The sequence below is a fragment of the Podarcis filfolensis genome (assembly GCF_964270895.1).
Source record: "Podarcis filfolensis genome assembly, chromosome: 13".
NCBI classification, from domain to species: Eukaryota; Metazoa; Chordata; class Lepidosauria; order Squamata; family Lacertidae; genus Podarcis; species Podarcis filfolensis.
In genome coordinates, this window is record NC_139615.1 from 16,874,747 (window position 1) to 16,896,620 (window position 21,874).

General features: G+C 46.4%; 2 protein-coding genes across 7 annotated transcripts in view; one reads left to right on the plus strand and one right to left on the minus strand.

The window, feature by feature from the left end:
- The first annotated feature begins 896 nt into the window (after positions 1 to 896).
- On the plus strand, positions 897 to 20,695 carry IZUMO1 (izumo sperm-oocyte fusion 1). Of its 3 annotated transcripts, none has more exons than XM_083582142.1 (9): positions 898 to 1,285; positions 3,203 to 3,277; positions 6,212 to 6,295; positions 7,015 to 7,035; positions 10,163 to 10,243; positions 11,401 to 11,501; positions 13,318 to 13,468; positions 15,550 to 15,721; positions 16,359 to 20,695. In XM_083582142.1, exons 1-9 carry the CDS (start codon positions 1,054 to 1,056, stop codon positions 16,456 to 16,458), a joined length of 1,017 nt encoding a protein of 338 aa, XP_083438268.1. In that variant the 5' UTR covers positions 898 to 1,053; the 3' UTR covers positions 16,459 to 20,695. The 3 variants fall into 3 exon arrangements, with proteins under 3 accessions (XP_083438269.1, XP_083438268.1, XP_083438270.1); XM_083582144.1 differs by lacking the exon at positions 898 to 1,285 and adding an exon at positions 1,914 to 2,035; XM_083582143.1 differs by lacking the exon at positions 3,203 to 3,277 and having other exon boundaries at positions 897 to 1,285.
- Positions 17,931 to 21,874, minus strand: part of LOC310747583 (myocardin-like) — a 30,369-nt gene continuing 26,425 nt past the window's right edge. For 2 of the 4 annotated variants that reach the window (XR_014540943.1, XR_014540944.1), the window contains exons 13-14: positions 19,744 to 21,570; positions 17,931 to 19,391 (exon numbers count right to left, since the gene is read on the minus strand). Coding sequence is in view for 2 of the 4 variants with exons in the window: in XM_083582117.1 (XP_083438243.1) it covers positions 21,134 to 21,570 (437 nt within the window). In the remaining 2 variants the exon portion in view is untranslated. Of the gene's footprint in view, positions 21,571 to 21,874 lie in introns of all 4 variants that reach the window. The other 2 variants (XM_083582117.1, XM_083582116.1) reach the window with 1 other exon arrangement.

Sequence of the window (21,874 nt, forward strand, 5' to 3'; positions counted from 1 at the left end):
TATTTGCAGTAACAGCATAGATCAGTGAGTTTAATATACATTATTTACATGTGCTACATGATTGCTTCTTTTTCTGGGCACAGGTTACAGACCATATTAATTTGGTATCAAGTACTCGCTTTAAGGTTTAATTATACCCATTTAATTGTGAAATATATTCCAGTGTTGTGAGAGTCGACTGATGGACAACGTAAGTGGTTTCTGAGAGCCCTCACAACTGCAAAGAGACTGATCCTAGAACACTGGAAGGACAAATCCTCACCAACAGATGGGCAACAAACTGAGGACTACATGGCCTGTATTTGAGGGTGCAGCATATCAGAGACAGCTGCCACCAAAATAATACAAGTATGTGTGGCCTACAATGAGATATATGACTACCCTGGCCTTCTGTGCTAGTCGTTGTACCATTGTGAATATCTGCATCTCAGGAGCTGCATATGCACTATATGTTTAAAGCATATTTAAAGTACCTCTACTCCCATGGAATCCTGGGACTGTAGTTTCTTGCAAGTGCTGGGTATGGTGGCTCTGTGAGGGATAAACCACAGCTTCCAGAATTATTTTGTGGTGTGTGTGCTTCAGGTGTGTTTTCAATGTACGGTTTGTATGCTACCTGCGTTTGAAATATCATTGGCAACTGGGAAATGGATATAAAGCCCCATTTCTCTCCCCGCCCCCCCGGTGCCTTCTCCCCTCTCCTTTCCCTGGGTCCTATTTGGCCAAAGAGTGGGGGGGGGGGGGAATGAGGAAAAGTATTCGCAACAGAGAGAACTGGTGGTTGAGTTTGTTTTTCCTCTTCCTTCCTAATGCCTTTTTCCTTTTGTGTCATGTCTTTCATATTGTGTAAGTCCGTAGGAAAGGCTGGCTTATAACTGATCTTTGTAAAATGCTTTCTCAGTTGAAGAGCAGGGTAGGAATGCTTCAAATAAATAAATTTCAACTGTGATTATTATTACATTGGTTGAGAACATGTGGGCTTTGTGATGTCATAGCTATGACGTCACCTCAACGCAGGCCAAGGCTCCTTTCTGACAACCACAGCAAAGGGTGATGCCTTGGCTGGTGTTTTGGCTAATAGCCCAGGACATTGCAGGATCCCATGGATGCCTGAAATGCAATAAAGATGCCATGGCAGTTGTGAAGGAATTCAAAGATATCTACCTGGACAAGCATCTCTTCTGGAACCCACAGCTCAAAACAAAACTGAAGGCAGACTTGGATAATTTCTTAGAAGAGCTCCCTCATCAGAGAATCGATCCAAAAAAATACATGGCTGTTATTGGTATGGCTGCACACATCCCAGTGCTCCTGCCAGGGAACCCATGATTTTGGGGGGCGAATATTAAGAATTCCAGGGTCCAAAGGCACCCCTCTGACCTCTGCATCCCTTAATAGGATCTGCATGCATTTTTTTTAGCATTGGAATTTTAATTGTACAGGTTGTGGGCTGGATAGCATATTATCATATGAACTGCATAAATTGCCCTGCCCTTAGTATTAAAATGTTAGAGGTCCAGTCAACAAAACCTAGTAGCTTATGGCATATCCTAGATGCGACGAAATTAAACAGAGAGTGCAGAAGGCAGTTTGGGCTGGGGGCCCAGCCAAGAATCAGCCTCAAAATCTAGGACTCTGAGGTAAATTATTTCCTGCCAGGTAAGGCCTGAAAAAAGGCCTCCCTGACAGGTAACCTCACCCCCCTCACAGACACTCACTTCCCTAGGAAAGAAGGATATGAATCAGCTAGGATGACTTAAGCAATATATTTTCAACGTGTGTGTGTGTGTGTGTGTGTGTGTGTAACAGGACAGTGGAGGTTTAATTTAAGGAGATGCTGTACCTATCCACCACCTGAAGTTTGGCAGGTAGATAGGAGATAGTAGAATATTTCAGTCATCAAAAAAATCCTCCCTAGGCAGGCCCACCTGGCTTTTTCGTCCTTGAGCTCATGGTTTGGCTAAAGAGGGCTAATCCCACAGTTAAGTGGAGGGTGACTGAGGGATGGAGTCCAGGTTGTGGAGGACAGAGACAGGTGCTTGTGGCCTGGCCCCCTAAGCTAGTCTGTGGTAAAAAAAACTTTGTGTGTGGAACTGAGGAGAGCGGCCACCATACTGGGGCTGCCATACTGGCCTTCATCTCAGGCGAGAAAGTGTCCTGACTGAGGCCTTTGGTTTAGTAAATTGACAGTTTGATGACTGGTGGCCGTCACTGCTGAATTTTTATTTTACAGTGCTTTTGTGTGTGGCGTGCTTTCAATCTGGGTTTAAATCTTATTGTTCTTCTCTTGATGCTGTGCTCTAAATCTAATTCAGAGGATTTCTATTCTTGAAAGAAAGATGGGGCGCCAATCTTCTCTGGCATATTCCGACACCTTTTATTCGAGTCACAAGAAGTTAGCTGAGTTATCGTTGAGTTCTTACGCTCCTATAAGAGGCCACGTGATAGCAGTTTATACAATCGTGCTTGGCATGGAAAAAGTGGAGGGACTTTCTTCTCTCTCTCTTCTAACATTGGAACTCATGGACATCCAGTCAAGCTGAATGATGGACTAGGTGATCCACTGGATCCCTTCCAACTCCACAATTCAAGGATTCTAAGTACTTCTTCACACAATGCGTAGCTAAACTGGGGAACTTGCTCCAGCAGAAAGCAGTGACAGCTTGGATGGTTTTAAAAGAGGATTAGAGAAATTAATGGAAGATAAAGGCTAGCCACAACGGCTATGTTCTGGTCAGCCACTGTGAGAAGAGCCACTGGCCTGAACCTGCAGGCATATGTTATGCTCTTATGTCCGTATAGTTTTGTGTGAGCTGCCCTGAGGTTTATTTTGAAGGATTGCATAGAGATTTGACTGAATAAATATTGACCCCAGTGGGATTTAACTCCCAGGTTTACATGGGATTGTATGCATAATGAATACATATTAACATGCAGACATACAGTAACAGGGAGAAAAACAATGGAAGGAAGAGGAAAACAAGCTGTGATTGCTCTGAACAAAAACTCCATGTTCAAAGGTATTTTACATCTCTTATCTGTAGAGGTGCCTGGCTTCTACATCAGGCCCTGCAGGAAAGCTTTATGGGGAAGGAGGCAGACAGCGCTCAGTGATTCGCAAGGCAATTCAGAATAAAAAAAGATGGAATGAAGCTGGCTATTTTTTCCCTAACTGTATCCCGCCCCCTTCCATTCTCTTCAGATGACTTTTCGCTGGCAGACTTGGGTGCCCACTTCAAACGCTGTTTGAAACACATCATGGAAAATGAAGTTAAAGGTAGAGATATGCTAAAATGAATGGTATCACATGGCCATCAGGAATATATGACTGTTTTCTTCCAAATGGCTGTAATATGTTGCATGTATGTATATTGGAATGTATTCAGCAAAGTGTCTGGTGCAGCCTGTGAAGGCATGCTCCTCAAATGTAGGTCAAGATAGCTTTGCTTTGGCTGCCCAGCTCATTCATATATCTGGCCGGTTGTTGCCCAGTCTTTTACACTGTAAATCTTTCAGTGCCTTTTACCTCACAATCAACTAGGCGTCGCCATCTGGTGGTTTCTTCAATATAGTGCACCACTATCTACTGGGTAGGTACTGTGTTGACAAATCAGTCTATGAGTGCTTCCAGATGGGACTTTAAACTTCCAAGTGGGTTGTTCATAACATTAAAGACAAATACACAGAGGATTTCCCACCGAAAGGGAAAATCTGATTTAAACAGGGGAGAAATGCAGGCTGGCATCATGGGCGTAGCATTGAAAGTACTAAATCAATTTAGGTTCAGTTGCCCCCCACCCAAGCAGATGCCCCCTCCCTGAAAGCTGGCTCCCTACAATGGGGATGTTTTTACCTGTGATTTCCCAAAAGAAGCTCAACAACTTTGGCTGCTCACCTAACAAAACTCCTGGCTTCTTCTGAAGCTCAGAACATTGTATGGACACAGTAAACAATGTGCATCCACTAAGAGCTCCAATCTCACAATAAACACATTCATCAAAACTCTGCTTATAGCCCATTCCCACAAGAATGGAGTGGAGTGTTAGCCTGCATGTATACAGACACCTCCTTGGATTAATTTTTGTGCTATTCAGTTGCTCATTTAAATTGGCCTCACTTGCCCTCATTGACACCATCATCCAGCCAAATATGACTCATTATATGGCCTCATGACATTATATTCACTTTAGGATTCTTGATTGGGTGGACTCACCCATGTAACTACTCTGGAGGAAGGAGAAAGAAGCAGCACCTTGGGAGGGAGAGTGGCACCAGAGCAGTTGCCAAGGGAAACAGTGGATCCATAAAATGACAAATAGGCACACTGTCTTAAAAAAACAAACAACACTTTTAGAATAAATTTCCACTCCACAAGCTCTTGGCTCAAAAATAAACGAAATAATGATCCCAGTCCTATTTCCCATATAATAAAGGGGGGGGGAATGTAAAATGTGGCTCAACAGGTCATGCTCAGATACATGCATGTTTCTGATCACAGTGGTTGACAGCAGGTTTGTTCATATTTATGTAGCTCTGCTGCCTCCTAACTGAATTATAATCCTGAATTATATAGACAATATAGTTGTTGGGCGCCCCTGCTGGAAACACTGCTGTTTCTGTTGTTATCTAGGTCTTTGGGGAGGAATTTGGAACTGGAAGAAGCGTTTCCTTTGACTCTGCTCCTCCTGCATGCTGTTAAACTTTGATTTAGAGCATAGATCGGATGAAAAACATGGGGCGGGGAAAAGCACAAAATGGTGGTGTGTGTCATGTAAACCACCCTGTGATCTTCAGGGTGGCATATACATTTAATAAATCAGAAGAATAAATAAACAATTAAGAAAAACCCAACAAAAATCTACATTTTAAAATGCGCATTTCTAAACATTCCAGCTTATATTGCACTCTCACTGTTGGCCCTTTCTCCTTTTCAACATCACAATTCATCATGCAAAGGGACAGCGCCAGGAGTCCACACGGCATGTGGGGGTCCCTGGGCCTGCTCCTCCTCTTCGTCAACCGCTTTCTTGTTTGCCCACATCTCTCTATGACGCAGAAGTGCTGGAAAGAGGAAGGAGGTGCCACTGCCTGCCTGCCTTCTCCCTGGCTCTCTGCCTAGCAGGCAAGCAAGTGGTAGCAATTCAGTGGTGGCCGGTGCCGTGTGGGACTGGTGGGCCAGAAGGCAAAGAGCCCAAACAGTATGTGGAGGCAGAGCCAACGAGTCCTAGTTTTGTCCCCATCGTCCTCCCAGCTGAGTTCCACAGGGACAGCGTTTGCACCAAGGGAGTAGGAAGCTGATCGGCAGTGCCACCCACTGGATTGGTTATATGTAATGAAGGAATGGGTTTCTGTGTAGTAAGTTTAAAAACTGACTCAACCCCCCTTTTTGTTCTTTCAAAAGAGAGCACTTTTAAATGTATAAAACTTGAACTGTTGAGCAAAACCATAATAAGGACACAACCGCATAAACAGTTCTGTCCTTTATCAGGACAGGCCTTGGCTCTCCAGGGGAACAAAGAAAACACGTCAGAACTTTATATTATGTGCTGACCACAAAATACGCGCAAGACCAATGTCCGGGGGAAACGCCAAAAGCGTGTTCCCGGAGATTATGACGTCCTCCCAGATAAGAGTAGGAAGAGGAAGATCCTTTTATGGTCAGAAGTACAGGAAGGAAGACCCTTTTATGGTTGAGAGTACCAGAGCAGGAACATATGTGATGTCAACCTGCATACATAGGCCGACGTGGTTGGGCTCCTAGGGGAGGAGTGAGAGGGTGCCTGGAGGATATATAAACTGCATGAAACCTGTCATTTTTTTGGACTTGCTGGGGACTAATCACGCAAGTGCCTTCTGCTATCTGGAGAGCAGAATAAACTCTTTCTTTGAACCAACCTCGGTGTCATTTTGACTTCCTTCCTCCTGTCCCGGAGCAACGCAGACCCAATCAGTGAACTCCAATAAGGCTACAGTAAGAAGACGGGAAGGCCTGGCAGATTGAGGTTGGTAGGGCAGTGCCCCATTAGCCTAAATGGGCCAGCCTCCGTTGGCAGCAACCATGGGGAAGAGGAGGAGGAGCTGGTGAACATGACCGTGAGGAGGTCAGCTTCCTGACGGAGGGGGCCCCAGGGTGGGTGTCTTGTCCAAGGGCCCTGTGAAACATGGAGCCCACCTAGACCTCCTGCTCTTACCATTTGCTTTTCCTTTGCAGAGGCTCAGCTCCATAAAGAGATGGATTCGTGTTTTCAGAAGCTACTGACTGTTTTTCACGAGCTATTGCCCAGAGTTGCAACATGTAAGCTGTGCATAGCTTGGCTGAGCCATATGGGGCGGGTGGGTGAAGGGGTTGGCAGGTGAGGCAGGCAAGGGTAGCAGTCCCTAGTTAGTAATAGAAAAATAAAATGAATAGTTGTAGATAGGAGTTATATGGGACGTGGGTGGCGCTGTGGTCTAAACCACTGAGCCTTGGGCTTGCCAATCGGAAGGTCGACGGTTTGAATCCCCGTGATGGGGTGAGCTGCCGTTGCTCGGTCCCTGCTTCTGCCCACCTAGCAGTTCAAAAGCACATCAAAGTGCAAGTAGATAAATAGGTACCGCTCCGGCGGGATGGTAAACGGCATTTCCATGCGCTGCTCTGGTTTTGCCAGAAGCGGCTTAGTCATGCTGGCCACATGACCCGGAAAAAACTGTCTGTGGACAAACGTTGGCTCCCTCGGCCAGTAAAGTAAGATGAGCGCCACAACCCCAGAGTCGTTCACAACTGGACTTAACTGTCAGGGGTCCTTTACCTTTAGATAGGGGTTATAGGTCCTTCTTTCTCCCTTTGCACCATACAAACACCCGCTCATCCTCTGAAGTTAAATAGATGCTGACCAGATCAGCTGTAAGGGAAGGTCTGCAGGGGCCAGTTCAAAAGTTGGCAATCCTAACTGGGTTACTAACAATGGTGTGTGGGCAGAGGGGGGTGTACAGACACACACAACTGCCAACTTCCTTCCTTCTTTCTCTTTGCAGATTATTGCAGCAATGAATGCGGTGAGTAAAATGAACTTAGAGAGTTCATTTTTAAAAGGAATTAGTTCGACCTGTCCCCAAAGGAACTAATTCTAGTTCATGTTCAGCCCTTTGAGAAATGAACTAGTTTGGTTCACATACAGTTCACAGTTCAATTCAAGTCCATCCACATGATTCTCTGTCATTTTCTAACCCCTCAACATTTAGATTTTGTGTGTGTGTGTGTGTGTGTGCATAGCCAAAGGCCTTACAGTGTACAGCAGAGAGCAAGGCAAGGCTTTCCTTTAAAATCACACAACATACCCTATAAAAAGTTTACAGCATAAAAATTTAAAATTAGAGAGCATTAACATATCCAGAACGGAGCTTCTTAGCTGCCAGAGCAAATTTGGCTACCAGGTGTGTAATCTGTAGGTCTTTATCAGTTAGAAGCACTATAGTCTGCCCTTCACAGAGTTACAATTCCCACAAGCCCTTAAACTGTAGCACTCATACTTATTTTAGGGAAAGTATGTGCTTTCAAAGTATTGTGTCTCTGCAGCCATACAACTTCAAGCCCGTCACAATCTTTTTAGCGGTTTTGACCGCTAAAGTTGGTCAAAGCGGTTTTGACTGCTAAAGTTGGCATGTCCTGGATTTCTGGTTCTCGACCATACCTGGACAGGTATGGCACCTCCTTTATAAGGAAGAGATCCTGTTGTAAGTGGAGCAGGGAAAAAGCCATTCTCTGTCTTTCAAGACTTCCTTATCAGAGAGGGGCTATTGCAGAAGTGTTCTGACTTTCTCCTGCCAGATGTTGGAGAGGGAGGTAACACCTGCCAGATGTCTGGGGTAAATGGATCAATTCCTCCTACCCGAGAACAAAATGGCTGCAAATCAGTGCTTACATGCATAGGCTTCCCCGGTCAGAGCAAGCCTTACCTGAGGTACTGTTGTTTACATTCCCTGGCAGCAGCTCTCCAGGGTCTCAGACAGAGAAAAGTCATTCATTTCACATGCGATCTGATTGTTCTAGCTAGGCATGCCAGGACCAGATCTGGGGACATCTACATTCAAAGCATGTACTCTGCGATTGAACTATGGCTCCTTCCCTCAGGAGTCTCTTGAGACCTTTTGCTGCCAGAGGCAGAAACCCCAAATGATCAGCCAAACCCTCCCACCTAGTTAATACACGAAACAAGCCCCAGGAGAGTTCTGCGCTATTAGAGCTGATAGCTTATCAGCCGGCTCCTGTGGATCTGCCATTAACAGCAACATGATGTTACAGCACAACCATGTCTACATATGTAAAGGGATGCCCTTGTCCACATGTATCCAACTGATATGCTCAGAGTCAATGCACACAATGGGGCAAATTAAACTGCTGCTATGGTCAATTAAAACCAAGCAACAAACCAAAGCATAAAGAAGAATAAAGAAGGCAGAAGCCAAAATGTTTTGCTATAAGAATTTAAAATTTCTGTTTTGTTAGTCTCTCTCTCTCTCTCTCTCTCTCTCTCTCTCTCTCTCTCTCTCTCACTCACTCTCTCTCTCACACACACACATTCCAGTTGGACTGGTGGCTTTGGAGTTAAATCTAAAAGTCTATAGGGATAAGAGGAAGGTGTTGAGTGCCAGATAGACATGAATACAGCTCAGCTAGTTTAGAGTGGGAAGTTAGAACAGAACAGAAGCATTGCTGGCTAGAAGCAGCATAGCTATCCTGGTTGAGAAATTAGAGAAACAGAAAGAAACAGAGGTGGCAGTGGAAGAAATAGGCACTGAAGGAACAAAGCACAGACTTTGTTCTCTGTACCTGAACCAAGCTCAGCATCCTTTCACCCGAAACTCCATTCCATGTCATCTTCCAAGCTTTCTTAGTCTTAGCAGCCTAATTTAAAGGGGGCGGAAACCCTATTGCTGTTGTTAAACAATTGCAGATCTACTGCAAATCAGCCAGAGGTATGCTAAGAAATCTGCTCACTCTTACCTTAAGTAATGCCAGTGAGTACTAAAGTGACTACACTTGGTGTCAGTGCCTCAGGTGTGGAGCTTTTTCTGTTAGGGCCTTTGAGGAAATCAAATCTAGATGTGCCAAGGATGACTTGGGTGGAATCTACGCACATATGAGAACTGTTCTGAAAAGGCTGCTTCTTTTTTTAAAGCGTTTTTTTAAAAAAAACAACAACAACACAACACCATTGAATTTTCCATGAGGCTCACCACCGCCATCTAGTGTCACATTGTATATTGCACTTAAAACACACTTAAAACGTTTTATTTGCAGCTGTATAGCTGACTCCTTGATTAGGTTTGAGTTTGGTGGGTAGTAGAGAGAGTGAATTGACTGCTTTACACTCCACACCCGGTACCACGAGTGCTCTCACTCTGATATGCTGAACTGGTAAGAGTCTCCCTTATTGATCAGTAGCAAATAAAAACTATTACCTTTCTTGTCCTGAATGCTTTCACTCCCCTTCACTATGCTTTGCCTTCAGGTGGCAGTAATGCTCCTGAATACCAGTGGCTGGAAACAGCAGAAGGGGAAAGTGCTCTTGTGATCACATCCTGCTTTCTGCAGGCTTCCCATAGGCATCTGGTTGGCCACAGTGAGAACAGGATGCTGGCCATTGGCCTGACCCAGCAGCTTATTATTAAATTTCAGTGTCAGGGTGTTTGAGTTATATTTAAAATGACGGGCAAGCTGGGTTGTTGTTGTTTTTTGCTAACACCAATGTGCTAAACCCAGGATAGCAATGCTTATCTTCACACATGCACTACTTTCTGTTGTTATAGGTGTAGGAGTGGGGCAGACCAGAGGGGTGGAGGCATAGAATCAGTTGGTGACCCCTATGTTCCAGCCTCAAAGCAGTAATGAACAGGAGCTGCACAAGGCCACTGCCATCATTTGAACTGAATTTATTACGGTCCCAGACCAGACTCTAATGATAAAGCGGGATATCAAATCCAAACTCCTCCCCTCTTTTTCTTCTTCTTCTTCTTGTAGTGCCATCATTTATTCCCAAGAGATTTGTTCCCAGGGGAGTTTGTGTTTGGTGAGCCAGATTGCTGTGCTTGTCCCACTATCTGTCACCTTCTCTCCAGCTCACCCTCCTTCTGCCCTTCTGCCTGAACCCAGAACCCTCCTTCTGGTCCTCTCGTTCTGCAGGTGTGATGAGCTACGTGCTTACTCATTGCTTCACGTGCCTCGTACGGACTTACACATGCAACAAGAAATACCGGTGTGGAGGTAAGAGCTGAGAAAAGGGAGCAGGCTCAGTTTGGGGCCTACAAATCTGTGGCAGAAGACAGGGCCTGGCAGGATTGAGATTCAAGAGAAAGACGCCCGAGGCCAGTCTAAACGGACCCACTGGGACTACTTGCAAGTAAGAAGGCAAGCAGGAAGGGGAACATTGGCTGAGGGGAGGAGACTGAAGTTGGCAGAGTAGTGCCCCATTCGCCCTAGGGGACAAGCTTCCACTGGGTTTGACAGTGGAATACGGCCATGTTGCCCTTCTCCCCAGGTGAGCTACAATTTTTGGGGGTGGGGGTGAGAATTCAGAACTTTTGGGACCAAATGGGAGAGCTCCCCTCCTCCAATCCAAACCTTGCAATGGCTTCTGACAGCCAGTGGAGGGAAGTTGTATGCAGCTAGTGTCCTTAGAATCATAGAATCAAAGAGTTGGAAGGGACCCCTAGGGTCATCTAGTCTAACCCCCTGTGATGCAGGAATCTTCTGCCCAAGGGATGTCTGTTTAAAAAAACCATAAGACCAGAGAGCAACCATAGGTTGTCTATCCATCCTTAGCAATACCTGGGCAACAGGCTGAGCAGGCACGCAAGTCACCTACTCAGTTTCCCCCACGATGGTGGACCAGGTTGTTTTTCTAATTTGCATCTATTATATAAATGAGCACATGCACATTTTATGTGAATATGTGACTCTCTCTCTCTCTCTCTTTGGTGATGCCCAAGTGACCACTCAACTCATCCTGCCCTGAGAATAAAATCCCAGCTCCCAGATTTCTCCACCAAGCCCTTCACCAATCCTCTTCCCCCACCTTGAACACAATAATCCCCAGCAGGCTCCTTCCTTCCCAGCCAGTCCCATTACTACTTAGATAATAGCTTTGCTGGGCTCTATATCATAGGGACTGTCTTGTTTTGACTATATGTAAGCCGCTCTCTTTTTGGCTCAAGAGCAGGGTACAAACGCTTTAAATAATAGCAACAACTAACAACGTGTCCCTGTATAAGTAAAAAAAGGTGCCTTCTTAGAGTGCTGTTTGTATGTTCTAACGGTTTTACTTGTGGGCAATCAATGATAATGTTGCATATGTGGCGGGCAGTAGTGGATTAAATGTTAAGTACCTAGAAGAACAGATTTTGGATACTTGGATTTTGCAGAAAGGAGGATACAAGTGGAAATGGATGAAGATCTGGTTCTGGATTGTGCTCTGCAATGGCACAAGCTTAGTCAAAGTGTGAAGAAATACATCTTCTACCGGGTAGGCAGTGCCTCTGAGAAGTGGCCTTCCCCTTTGCCAGCCCACTTGCCTCCCCAAAAATCTACCGCCACTGACTTTTGACCTGTAGCTCCCCACCCATGCCAAGAGTTAGCTTATGTGTCAATCACATTTTCATGCTGCAGGGTTCAGGGTGACATACATGTGCCCCGTTTTTTATGCTCACGACAGCCTTGTTAAGTGCAGAGAGTGTGACCGGTGGCCACAACCTCTGTGAGCTTCATGTCTCAGTAGAGACTTGGGTCTCCTTACAGTGTTTCTGAACCTGTGGGTCCCCAGATGTTGTTGGACTACAACTCCCATCATTCCTAGCCAGCATGACCAGTGGTCAGGGATAATGGGAGTTGTAGTCCAACAACATCTGGGGACCCTAGTCCAACACTTTGAACCACTACACCACTCTGGACCTCACTTTAACAAGGAAATAAGTTGGAGTTCAAACCTGTGTGGAAAAGATATTATCTGATGCTGATAACGTCTAATATTTATAACTCACCCTTTGTCTGTGCAGCAGGCACCCAAAATAAACAAAACCATAAAATACACAACAATAACAACCACAGAGCACACTAAACCAACAACCAGCTAACTAAAATGTCTGGGCAAACAAGTAAGTCTTAGCCTTGTGCCAGTTGGGCTTCTAAGGGAAGGGCTGTCTCCCACATAACGGCAGCACACACCTCGCCTAGCGATGGAAGATGGGAAAGAACTTCCTTTGAGAATCTTACAATATGGGAAGGGGAAGGTGATCCTTCTGGTATTGGGTCCCAAGCCATTTAGGGCCTTAATCAGAATTTGGCCCAGAAACAAAATCCCCCATTACTATTATGGGTGGTTGTGCAACCGCAGAATCTAGTATCGAGGGAGGTTTGGGGTCAAAGGCTGCAGTGTCCTCAGCTATGCAGTCAGACCAGGTACAGGGCTCTGAATCTGATGCTGAAGAGCAGGAGATCACGGAACCTGGGGCTGACAGATGGGACCCCACTGAACAAGCACCAAGATTGCCAGGGTCTGTAGGGCTAGAGCCAGGGATCCTTTCACACCCAATGTCTCCTGCTGCATCTCACCAGTCTAGTGCTCAAGGGAGCACCCTGGGATGAAGGCTATGGAACAGAGAAGGTGTGCTTGTCTTTTAAGTTATCCACAAGGGGGCAGAGCCAGGAAAGGTAGTCTAGACAGTGGTGGAGGAAAGGGGGTGCGGTGGGTGTGGGCTGCCCCGGGTGTCATCACTGAGGGGGGAATGACAAAAATCTGAGTTTAAAAAAAAGGGCTCACGAAACTTTTTAGTTCAGTCAACAAATGCAACAAAACCCGGCTGGCACTAGGCATCACACCACAGAGGCTGGCACTTATTGCAGGGCCTGCAGCATGCCTGAGCCACGCGTCTCTCCTGGGAGTGACGTGGGGCCTTGAGTGCCCGCAGGCTCAGTGCAGCCTGAAACGGCAGCGTGGAGCTTGCATCTGCCCACCGCCTCTCCCTCAGCTGCCCTACAGCTGAGGGGGAGGCTGCAGAGAGGCACTGGGCACCGGAGCGGCTAGCTACACCGCTGAGTCTAGAGGCAGATTCTTAGAAGGGCTCATTCTGTGTTCAACTTTTGTTGAAGCGAGTTGTTCAGTTGGGGCTCTCTGTGGTGCTGTATCTCCCTGTGGGGGCCTGGCATTGGATTTGAACATGGACAGTGGTGGGCTGGAGTCAAAGAGGGTTTTGCAGGGGTTCCTGTCAGCAGGAAAACACATACATGCACAAAAAGCCACTTCTTTCTCAATGCTAGTGTCCAAATGCAACCCTTCTTCTTAGGTAGTGAAAGGCAAGCTGCAACAGATGAGCAGCAGTATGGATTCCTTTCTGGTAAAGAAGGAGGTGAACGTAAATGACTCGGGCAGATACCGGTGCGATATGGCAGATTTGAAGGGAACTGTTTCTAGCTACCTTGACTTCCTAGTACAAGGTAAGTTAAGTGAATATGGGGAAGAGTGGACTACGTTAAAGGGCTCAGATAACATCCCCCCAACACACACACACACCACGTTCAAAGTACACATGTGACTACATAGGTTAGCCCCCCACCACCACGCCACTAACATGTGAGAAGGGGTCTGCACACGTACTGAGTCTCATGCATGGAAGGCTCCTCTATGCAAGGGGCAATCATCAGCCCGTCATGAGCAGTGCAACTGTGCATGTGCAGAGAACCCCTCCTCACATGTGCCTAAATGAGTAGATGGCAGTGCGTGTTTGGGCGCCAGGGGCATTGGAGTTTAAGGTTATCCCACATAGTTCGCAAGGCCTCCTCATGCATTCTCGGGAGGATGTTGACCCGTTGATCCACCTAGTCCCAAACTGTCTACTCCGACTGGCAGTAGCTTTCCAAGCTCCCATAGACTTTCACAGGCCTGCTGCCTGATGTTGTTTAAGTGGAAATAGATAGGGAATTTTCACCTTATATGTACATTTTTTAAAAATAAAATTGAAGCATTTTTTAAAAATTCTCTTTTTTTAACCAAAAAGTCTCCCAGAGAGGCTTGCACTCTAAAGGACATGACACAAAAGGAAAAGGGATAGGAAGGAAGGCAGGCAGGCAAAAACCCCTCAGGCACTATTTCTCAGCTACAGAATTCTTGTCTCATCTGTCTCTGTCTCCAATTGCCTGATGAACTGGCTGCTGGTGAAAGTTGAGGAAAGAGCCTGATGGAGCTGACTTTTCAATAGAGCAGATGGAGAACATGCATTTCACCTCAGAACCATGTTGCCTGCTGTAGTTATATGGCCAAAGGGATCTATCTAGTAGCCTCTGTTAAGATGAACTAGCTTTCGTTTTACTTTGCAGAGCTGTAGTACTGGCAAATAGCCAGCAGGGGGCAGTTGAAACTCAAGGCAAGGTATAGTAAAGCATCCCAGATAGCCATACATGCTTATGCAGAAGTACGTCCCATTCAGTTCAGTGAAACTTATTCCTTGGTGTGTTTAGGGATGTAGCCTTATTGGACAAATAAAAAATAGGTTTAACTAATTATGTCTGCATGCTTGCATTTGGCTAAATAATAGTTTTGAATATAAATTTATTTTATATTTGCCATTCGATGTTGCACATACAGGCAGCGACCATATTGCACACATCTAGTTGATGCGCGACCGACCAGAACGGGGCGGAGTGGGCTTTTGCACACTCCACCGACATGCAGGGGGAGGTGGCCAGGAATGGAACCCCTGTGCAAAATGGTCGCTGCCTGTATGTAACAGAAGACTCCATCCTAGGTCCCCCTACAAACTGCTGTTTCTGTGTGGGTGAATTCTGCAGCATGTTCTTGACACAGTGATAGTGCACTACTAGTAGATTCATCCTGCTTTATTATTGGTGGTATAAAAAGTTACAGGATTTCAGCAGGAAGTGACAGGTTGTGCACTGATTGGAAATGAAGCAGTGTGAGCGCCCTGAAACTTTTTCCAGGCACAAACATACAGGGATTGTGTGTGACTCCCCCACAACAGCATCATGAGCACATGGTATCATGAATATGCAATAAAAAGGACATCCGGAGGAAGAAAAGACGTTCTCACCAGTGTGAGAGGGAAAGAGGATCGCCTCATCTAAGATAGCACCCATCAGTCTTTATAAGAACCTATACAATGGTACCTTGGGTTACATACGCTTCAGGTTACATACGCTTCAGGTTACAGACTCTGCTAACCCAGAAATAGTGCTTCATGTTAAGCACTTTGCTTCAGGATGAGAATATAAATCGCGCAGCGGCGGCGCGGCAGCAGCAGGAGGCCCCATTAGCTCAAGTGGTGCTTCAGGTTAAGAACAGTTTCAGGTTAAGTACAGACCTCCGGAACAAATTAAGTACTTAACCTGAGGTACCACTGTATTAAAATATATGTCTCTCTCTTTCTCTCTCTCTCTCTGTAAAAAGCATTGTCCACTTAATCAGGGATGTCTTTAAAAGGTTATTTTAATGAGTTTTTAACAAAGTCATCTAGCTGATATATTGATTGAAGGGCCTTCTGTTTCTAATCTCTTTTCTTCAGTGGTGCCTCCAGTTGGGAAGACCACTTGGTTCCCCCGGCCGTCACACACAACGATGACAGTCCCCCTTGCCTTGGGAATCTCATCCAGGGCTCCACCCCCTCAAGCCGACTTCTCCGTTTGGATAGTGATTGGGGGCACAGGCGGCTTGTTTGTCTTCATCGTTCTTGCATTGTGAGTCCTGGGGAGCTGGGATGGCACCCCGAGGGTGACTGGTAATAGGTTAACACTAGGGCATGCCAGGCCCACCCCTCCATCTCGAGAGCCTCTGTTCCCAAATGCCCCCTTTAAGCTTGGAAATAACACAATGCCCTACTCAGCAGGCCAGCTGGCACCTTTGAGGTTGCACCACTATCCCAGAGGGCTAAAAGATGGACATATGGATATAGACTGCCCTCAGGTGTTTATGCATGTGTGTGTGGATGGAGAGGTACACAGAGCAGTGTATAAGGCGAGAGTGGGGAATGCCTGGTAAACTCTCTGTAAGATCAGTAACGGCAGAAAAGCTCCCTCAGATCCTATCAAAAGAACAACAAAAAATGTTTGATTACATTCCCAGTGGGAGCCACCTCAGATTCAAGCCTTGTGTCAGGTCTGTTCATGCTAAGCAGCTTCCCAGAATCCTTTGCAAGATATTTGGGCTCCATGACACATACATAGTTTCGTGAGTGATCAAGGCCCTGAGGAAAGCATTCTCTGAAGCTAGAAAGTTTGAACCCTGAGGAAAGCATTCTCTGAAGCTAGAAAGTTTGAAATCTGCTGACTGAGTCTCTAATTCTTTCTTTCTCCATAACCCCTTTTAACTTTATAGCCTGTTTGCTTACTTTCGTCGTAAGAAGGGGGAAGAAGATGATGAAGATGATGACGATGATGAAAGTGAGAGTGGATCATCAGAACTGGTGGCAATGTGAAGTCTCAGTCACACCACCCCTTTTCAAGTTCTTCAGACACAGATGCTTGCCCACAGGCGCTCTTATATTGTAGTAGCTGGTCTACTTTATTTATTTAACAGTAATTGATAAAGATAGTGGATATCTTTTAATAGATAAAAGCCTCTCTTGGGTTCTGTGTGGGAGAGTATGAAGATGGCATCAGGAAGACATAACTTTCAGGGCTCCGAGGTTGCTTGCAAACAGCTTCCACACAACCTGTCTGGTGAACGTTCAGCCTGAATTATTTGCAAATAAGCTAGTCAGGGTTGAGTTTGCTATTTAACGACATTCATCCCAATTTGTTTATGGGGAGGCGGATGCAACGTTGCCTAATCAATCCCACATTATTTGACCTCCTTCCTTTATTGCGAGGTCCATTATTTTGAGGAAGGAGGTTTGTTGCACAAGAGCTCCAAATCAGGTTTAATTCCTTAGCCTGAATTTGCTGGAATGTGATTGAATCCCAGTCCACGATTGTTGACAGTCTGCAAGTGCCCTTGCTGTACTTACTGGGGAAGACTAAAAGTTTGGAAAGGGGGAAACCATTGACCCAGATGGAGCAATGAAGGAAGCACGTAATGTTGCTTTTTTTCCTGAGGAACAGTAGCTTTAAGGAGAAACGGTGGGTGGGGAAGAAGTGCCCAACCCTTTCCCCACTGTTTTTCCAGTCTAAATTCTTCCTCATAAATATAATGCTTGGGGCAGGGGCATAGAGCAACTGGGTCGGTCTGATATTTACTTATTTAATGTTTTATGGGAAAGGAGAGCAAACCATGGTGAGTTCCATTAAGACAGATGTGGGGCACCTGTGGCCCTCCAGATGTTCCTTAATTACAACTTCCATCAGCATTCAGAGGCCAAAGGTCCTCCATGCCTGTGTTATTAAGGGGACTGAAAGTCAGAATTTGAGTTCTTTGAAAGCAGGCAGGAAAGATCTGCAGAGGTACAAGGAGCCTGGAAACAAGGGCTATCAAAAGACCCGGGTACACAGGGAGTGCAAGTCCCAGCAGGATTAAGACTGGCCCTGGATGGAGCTGAAAAATCTATCCAAAGTAGGACTGGAACAAGGATTCAGGCAGGCACCAGAGATTGGGGTTTGTGGAGCAGCAAGACAGAAGAGGAAGCACTTATAACAAAGACACGTTCAGAGGAACCAGCAGGCTATCTGAGGAGTGGAACCATAATCGGACCTGGGAAGATTATATAGAGCCTTCTTTTTCCACTCTCCTGCCCCATGTACTCACCCATAAGACGTGGCATTGCAACAGACCAGAGGGCTGCTGCCTTCTTTTCCTGACTGATCCCAACACTTAAAACTTCTTGGGTGTTGTGCATGATTTCTCCAGACTTACTGAGTTTCTCCTCCACACAAGCCCTGTACAGCGCCTTGAACCAACCTAAGCCAATTCCACGAGGGTATTATAAAATACAACAACGACAATCCACCTGTATTTGAGGCAGCGAGAAATGGTGTTTATTTGGAGACGGCAGGTGATGGAAGGTGATGATGGTTACAATGTTGAAGGTCTGTTGGAAGAACAGGGTACACACATGGCTATCTTCCTTGCCAGGCTTAACTTGGTGGCTTTTTCCATGGCAGCTTTTCTGCTTGTGGAGAACAATCAGCTAGATGATTTTTAAATAAGCAGAACCCCACAATTCTGCATGCTGAACGCCAAGGACCCTGCCCCCCGCATCTTACGACTGGTTTACCCTAGCCGATGAGTTGCCATGTCACACCCTTGCCACACATTCCAAGCACATTCCATCCCCAGAAAAAGAATCCTGGGAATGGCAGCTACAATTCCCAGTACCCTTAAACTATGGTTCCCAGGATTCTTTGGGAGGAAACCAGGTGTGTTAAATGATGATGTTACCAGGAGGGCAAAGTCACAGGCCTTGTGTGCACTGTTGGCTCTCGGGCAACAGAAGTACAATGGAACCTTGGTTCTCGAACTGCTCCATTCCCGAACGTTTCGGCTTCCGAACGTTGAAAACCCGGAAGTGTTCCATTTTCAAACGTTCCTCGGAATCCAAACGTCCGATGCGGCTTCCGATCTGCAAAAAGCCTAGATGTCAGCCAGCTGGAAGGCACGCCTCGGAATTCAAACCTTTCAGAAGTCGAACGTCCTTCCGGAATGGATTACGTTCGTCTTCCGAGGTTCCGCTGTATGTGCTTTGAAGTGGGTGTTTCTTTAATGCCTACACTCTCAAACTGCCTTCACTTTCGTACAATGCAACTTGGCAAGTCAACAGTGTGGACAGTACAGAAGTGAAAGTGTTTTAAAGCTGAAATGGCTGGTGCAGCAAACTGTTCTGAGGTTACAGACAGAGGTACATAAAAAAAGAGGACCCAGCACTCTTTGACCACTGCGGGGGGAGAGCTCAGCTTCCCTCCGCCTTTGCTCTTCAAATTATGGGGAATGCAAATTTTCTTGGCAGTTTTGGCCCTCTCCTGCATGCTTCTGGTATACGGTGTCTTTTTTTCTTACTACAGATATACATGTATGTATGTATGTATGTATGTATGTATGTATATGTGTGCATGCATGCATGCATTAAAACCTGAGGCTGAAAGGCTGCTCTGGGGAGGGGAAGCTATACTTACGATGTCATAGGTGCCCAGCCTGTCAACAGTCTGCACAGCCCCTTCTACTTCAAAGCAGTAAAAATTATTTCCCCTGCACTTGGTCCTCAAGAGAATATCATTTGTGTGAGACAAGACCGGGGTGAGTCCGCTTTCTGCAACAGAGTGGGTCCTGTTTTTATGTAGGTCTAGTAGTTTGAGAGTGTAGCTGCAGCAGGCACACCCTAATAGTCTATGTTTGCTTTGAAACGTTTGTAATATTATCTCAGTTTAACTTGTCATACCTTCTTCCAAAAACTCCAGAGAAACACAGGGCTCATCCACACTGACCAGGGTATTCTAACAGAGAATTTCCTCCGCTATCACCAAACTAAGGACTTATTATTCACACTTCTGTTTGTCCCATGATTTCTAGGCAAGAGTCTGGGAGGTTTTTTCTTTAGTCTTGCCAGTTTCCCCAGGAAAACCTGCTGTTCACTGCTGAATCGGAACAAACGCCAATTGGGTTTTCAGCAGATAGACTTTGTTCTGATTGGGCAGTAAACAGGGCGCTTTGCTGGGGAAACCGGCAAGACAAAAGAAAAACCTCTCAGACCGGTGCCTAAAAATCATGGGGCAAACAGAAGTGTGAATAAGTCCTTAGCTTGGTGAGAGCAGTGGAAATTCTGTTAGAATACCCTGGGCCAGTCTCACAGAACCACAGTTTTCAGGGATTCCAGTAAAGATGGAATGGCTATAAATTAAAGCAGAATTAAGCCTTTGCTTAGATGTTTCCACATGAGCAGTTTCTATAGCTGTGCCCGGATCCTGCCACAAGCCCATTGGCCTAAATGTCCCAGCAACCTTTGGCTACTAGGATATGAGCCACCACTGCCATCATCTCCCTTGTGAAAACAGATCCCTCCATATCCAGCTCCCTTTGGGAGCTTTCCCACCCCCGCACCCCCAGATCAAAAAGAAGTGGTCCTGAGCCCTGTGTCTGCAGATGCACCCTCTACTTCGCAAACCCAAGTAAGAATGACAGTAAGGATCAGAATGGCATGAGCGGTTGAAGCTGCATTTCACCCTTCCAATCCCATCTCTTTTTGAGCGGCCGCAAAAGATGGTTCGGTCCCCAACACAGATGTTTTCCGCCCCCCCCCCCACTCTCAGTAAAACATGAGGTTGCCACTGCTGGTGTAGCCCATTCAGGGCAGCCCCAGGAAATCTTAGCTTCTCCCCCGTTGTGCCAGGGGCTTGAGATGGCACGATCCAAATTCTTATGGAGCTGGCACTTCCTCTGTTTAACTCAATAAAACGGTGGTATCTCCCCACACCAAGGTAGAACCTGCATTTCTCATCCTAAGCCAGCGTGCATCTAGATCTATGGGGCCACGCAGATGTGTGCAGAGCTGGTGTTGTTCTCACGGTTCAACTGAGCCAACATGACCTCTTGAAGATGCTTTGAAGGTAGACCATGGCACTTCCTGTTCTATTAATGACTTCTGGGGTTGAAACGATGCAGGCCTCCAAGGTTCTATGTAGCGTGACCCATATGCCAAAGCTTTCATGCAATATGGTTAAGTTGTTAAGAACCCAGGTTCCAGGGAAGGTGGTGTTGAAAACTGGTGCCCTTCCAAACCTTTTTTTTTTTTAGAACTGCTTCACAGTGGCATGGCAGAAAGGCACACATTTTAATTCATCTCCAACGTTTGTAAAGGTCCTCGATGTCTTGAACCATCCCGATGCAGCAGGCTGGCTGGACCACTGTCCTTGCAAATATTGGTTTCATCCATCTCAAGCTAGAGGACAGCAAAGGGTTTCTGGGGCTGTCGGGCCATTGAAGATGAGGTGCCTGGTGCTGACACAACCCAAACATCAGAGTGCTTAATTCTTCTAAGAGAGCAACTGGACTTGGCATGAACCGAAACAAAACCACCCGTGACGATGCTTGACGTTAAACTGCTCTCTCGTTCTCACCCATTCAAGGTGGTACCCAGTGCCGGCAAGGCCTTACAGGGCATGCAGAGGATTATCCCCCTTTCCCTCCAGGCCTTGGGGTCTCCGAATGGGCTGCTAGCACCCCGCCTACCACTGCTCCACCATTAAGTCTATCATGTGGTTGACGCCAAGATCGGTTGAATCAAAGAAGTCCGTGCAGAAGATGCTGCCCCCAACAGGACTGGTGGAGCCGAGGCCTGATGCTGAGCCCGAGGTCAAGGCCTCTAGCCAATCGACCGGGTCAAATCCAGCACGGGCACCGTTTCCTTGCCAGGCATCTGGGGGAGATGGGGGCATCTCCAGAGAGTCAGGGGAGAAAACGGAGGACAGTGAGTCCAGCGACGCAGAGGAAGAGGAGGCCGTCGAGAGGAAGTCGTAGGGACCAGGAAAATCAAAGATGGCGGAGGTCACCAAAGGAGGTTCGCTGCTGGGCCGCGGTTTCTTTGGTGGTGACGCTTCTTGCGGGGATGGGGCAACTCGATCAGGGACTTCTGGGTTCAAGGCAGGTGCTTGAAGAAGGTCACCTGGAGCAGATGAGGAGAAACAGGAGATGAGGAGAAACAGGATATAACTCCTAACCCTGAACTCGTTCAGATCTAAGCCGCACAACCTGTTTCTGTGTCAGGACTTTGCACTGGAAAGCATAGCTAACAATGGCTTTGGGCATGTGCAGAATGCCTGCTGCTCACCATTGAGTAACCAACAATCCTGCCCCACCTGTCTGGGGTTCGGGGGTTATATTTCCAGGGCAGAGAATATGATTCTGAAGCAGGGCTTGAGCCCCAGATTCCTAGTCTTCTGAAAAAAATGGATCATTGCCCCATTGGC

Excerpts from the sequence above, each read along its gene's own strand:
- IZUMO1 (XM_083582142.1), top strand. The coding sequence starts at position 1,054 with ATGCCTTGGCTGGTGTTTTGGCTAATAGCCCAGGACATTGCAGGATCC. Across the intron at positions 13,469-15,549 it reads CCTTGACTTCCTAGTACAAG|TGGTGCCTCCAGTTGGGAAG; the intron begins GTAAGTTAAGTG and ends TCTTTTCTTCAG. Across the intron at positions 15,722-16,358 it reads GTCTTCATCGTTCTTGCATT|CCTGTTTGCTTACTTTCGTC; the intron begins GTGAGTCCTGGG and ends TTAACTTTATAG.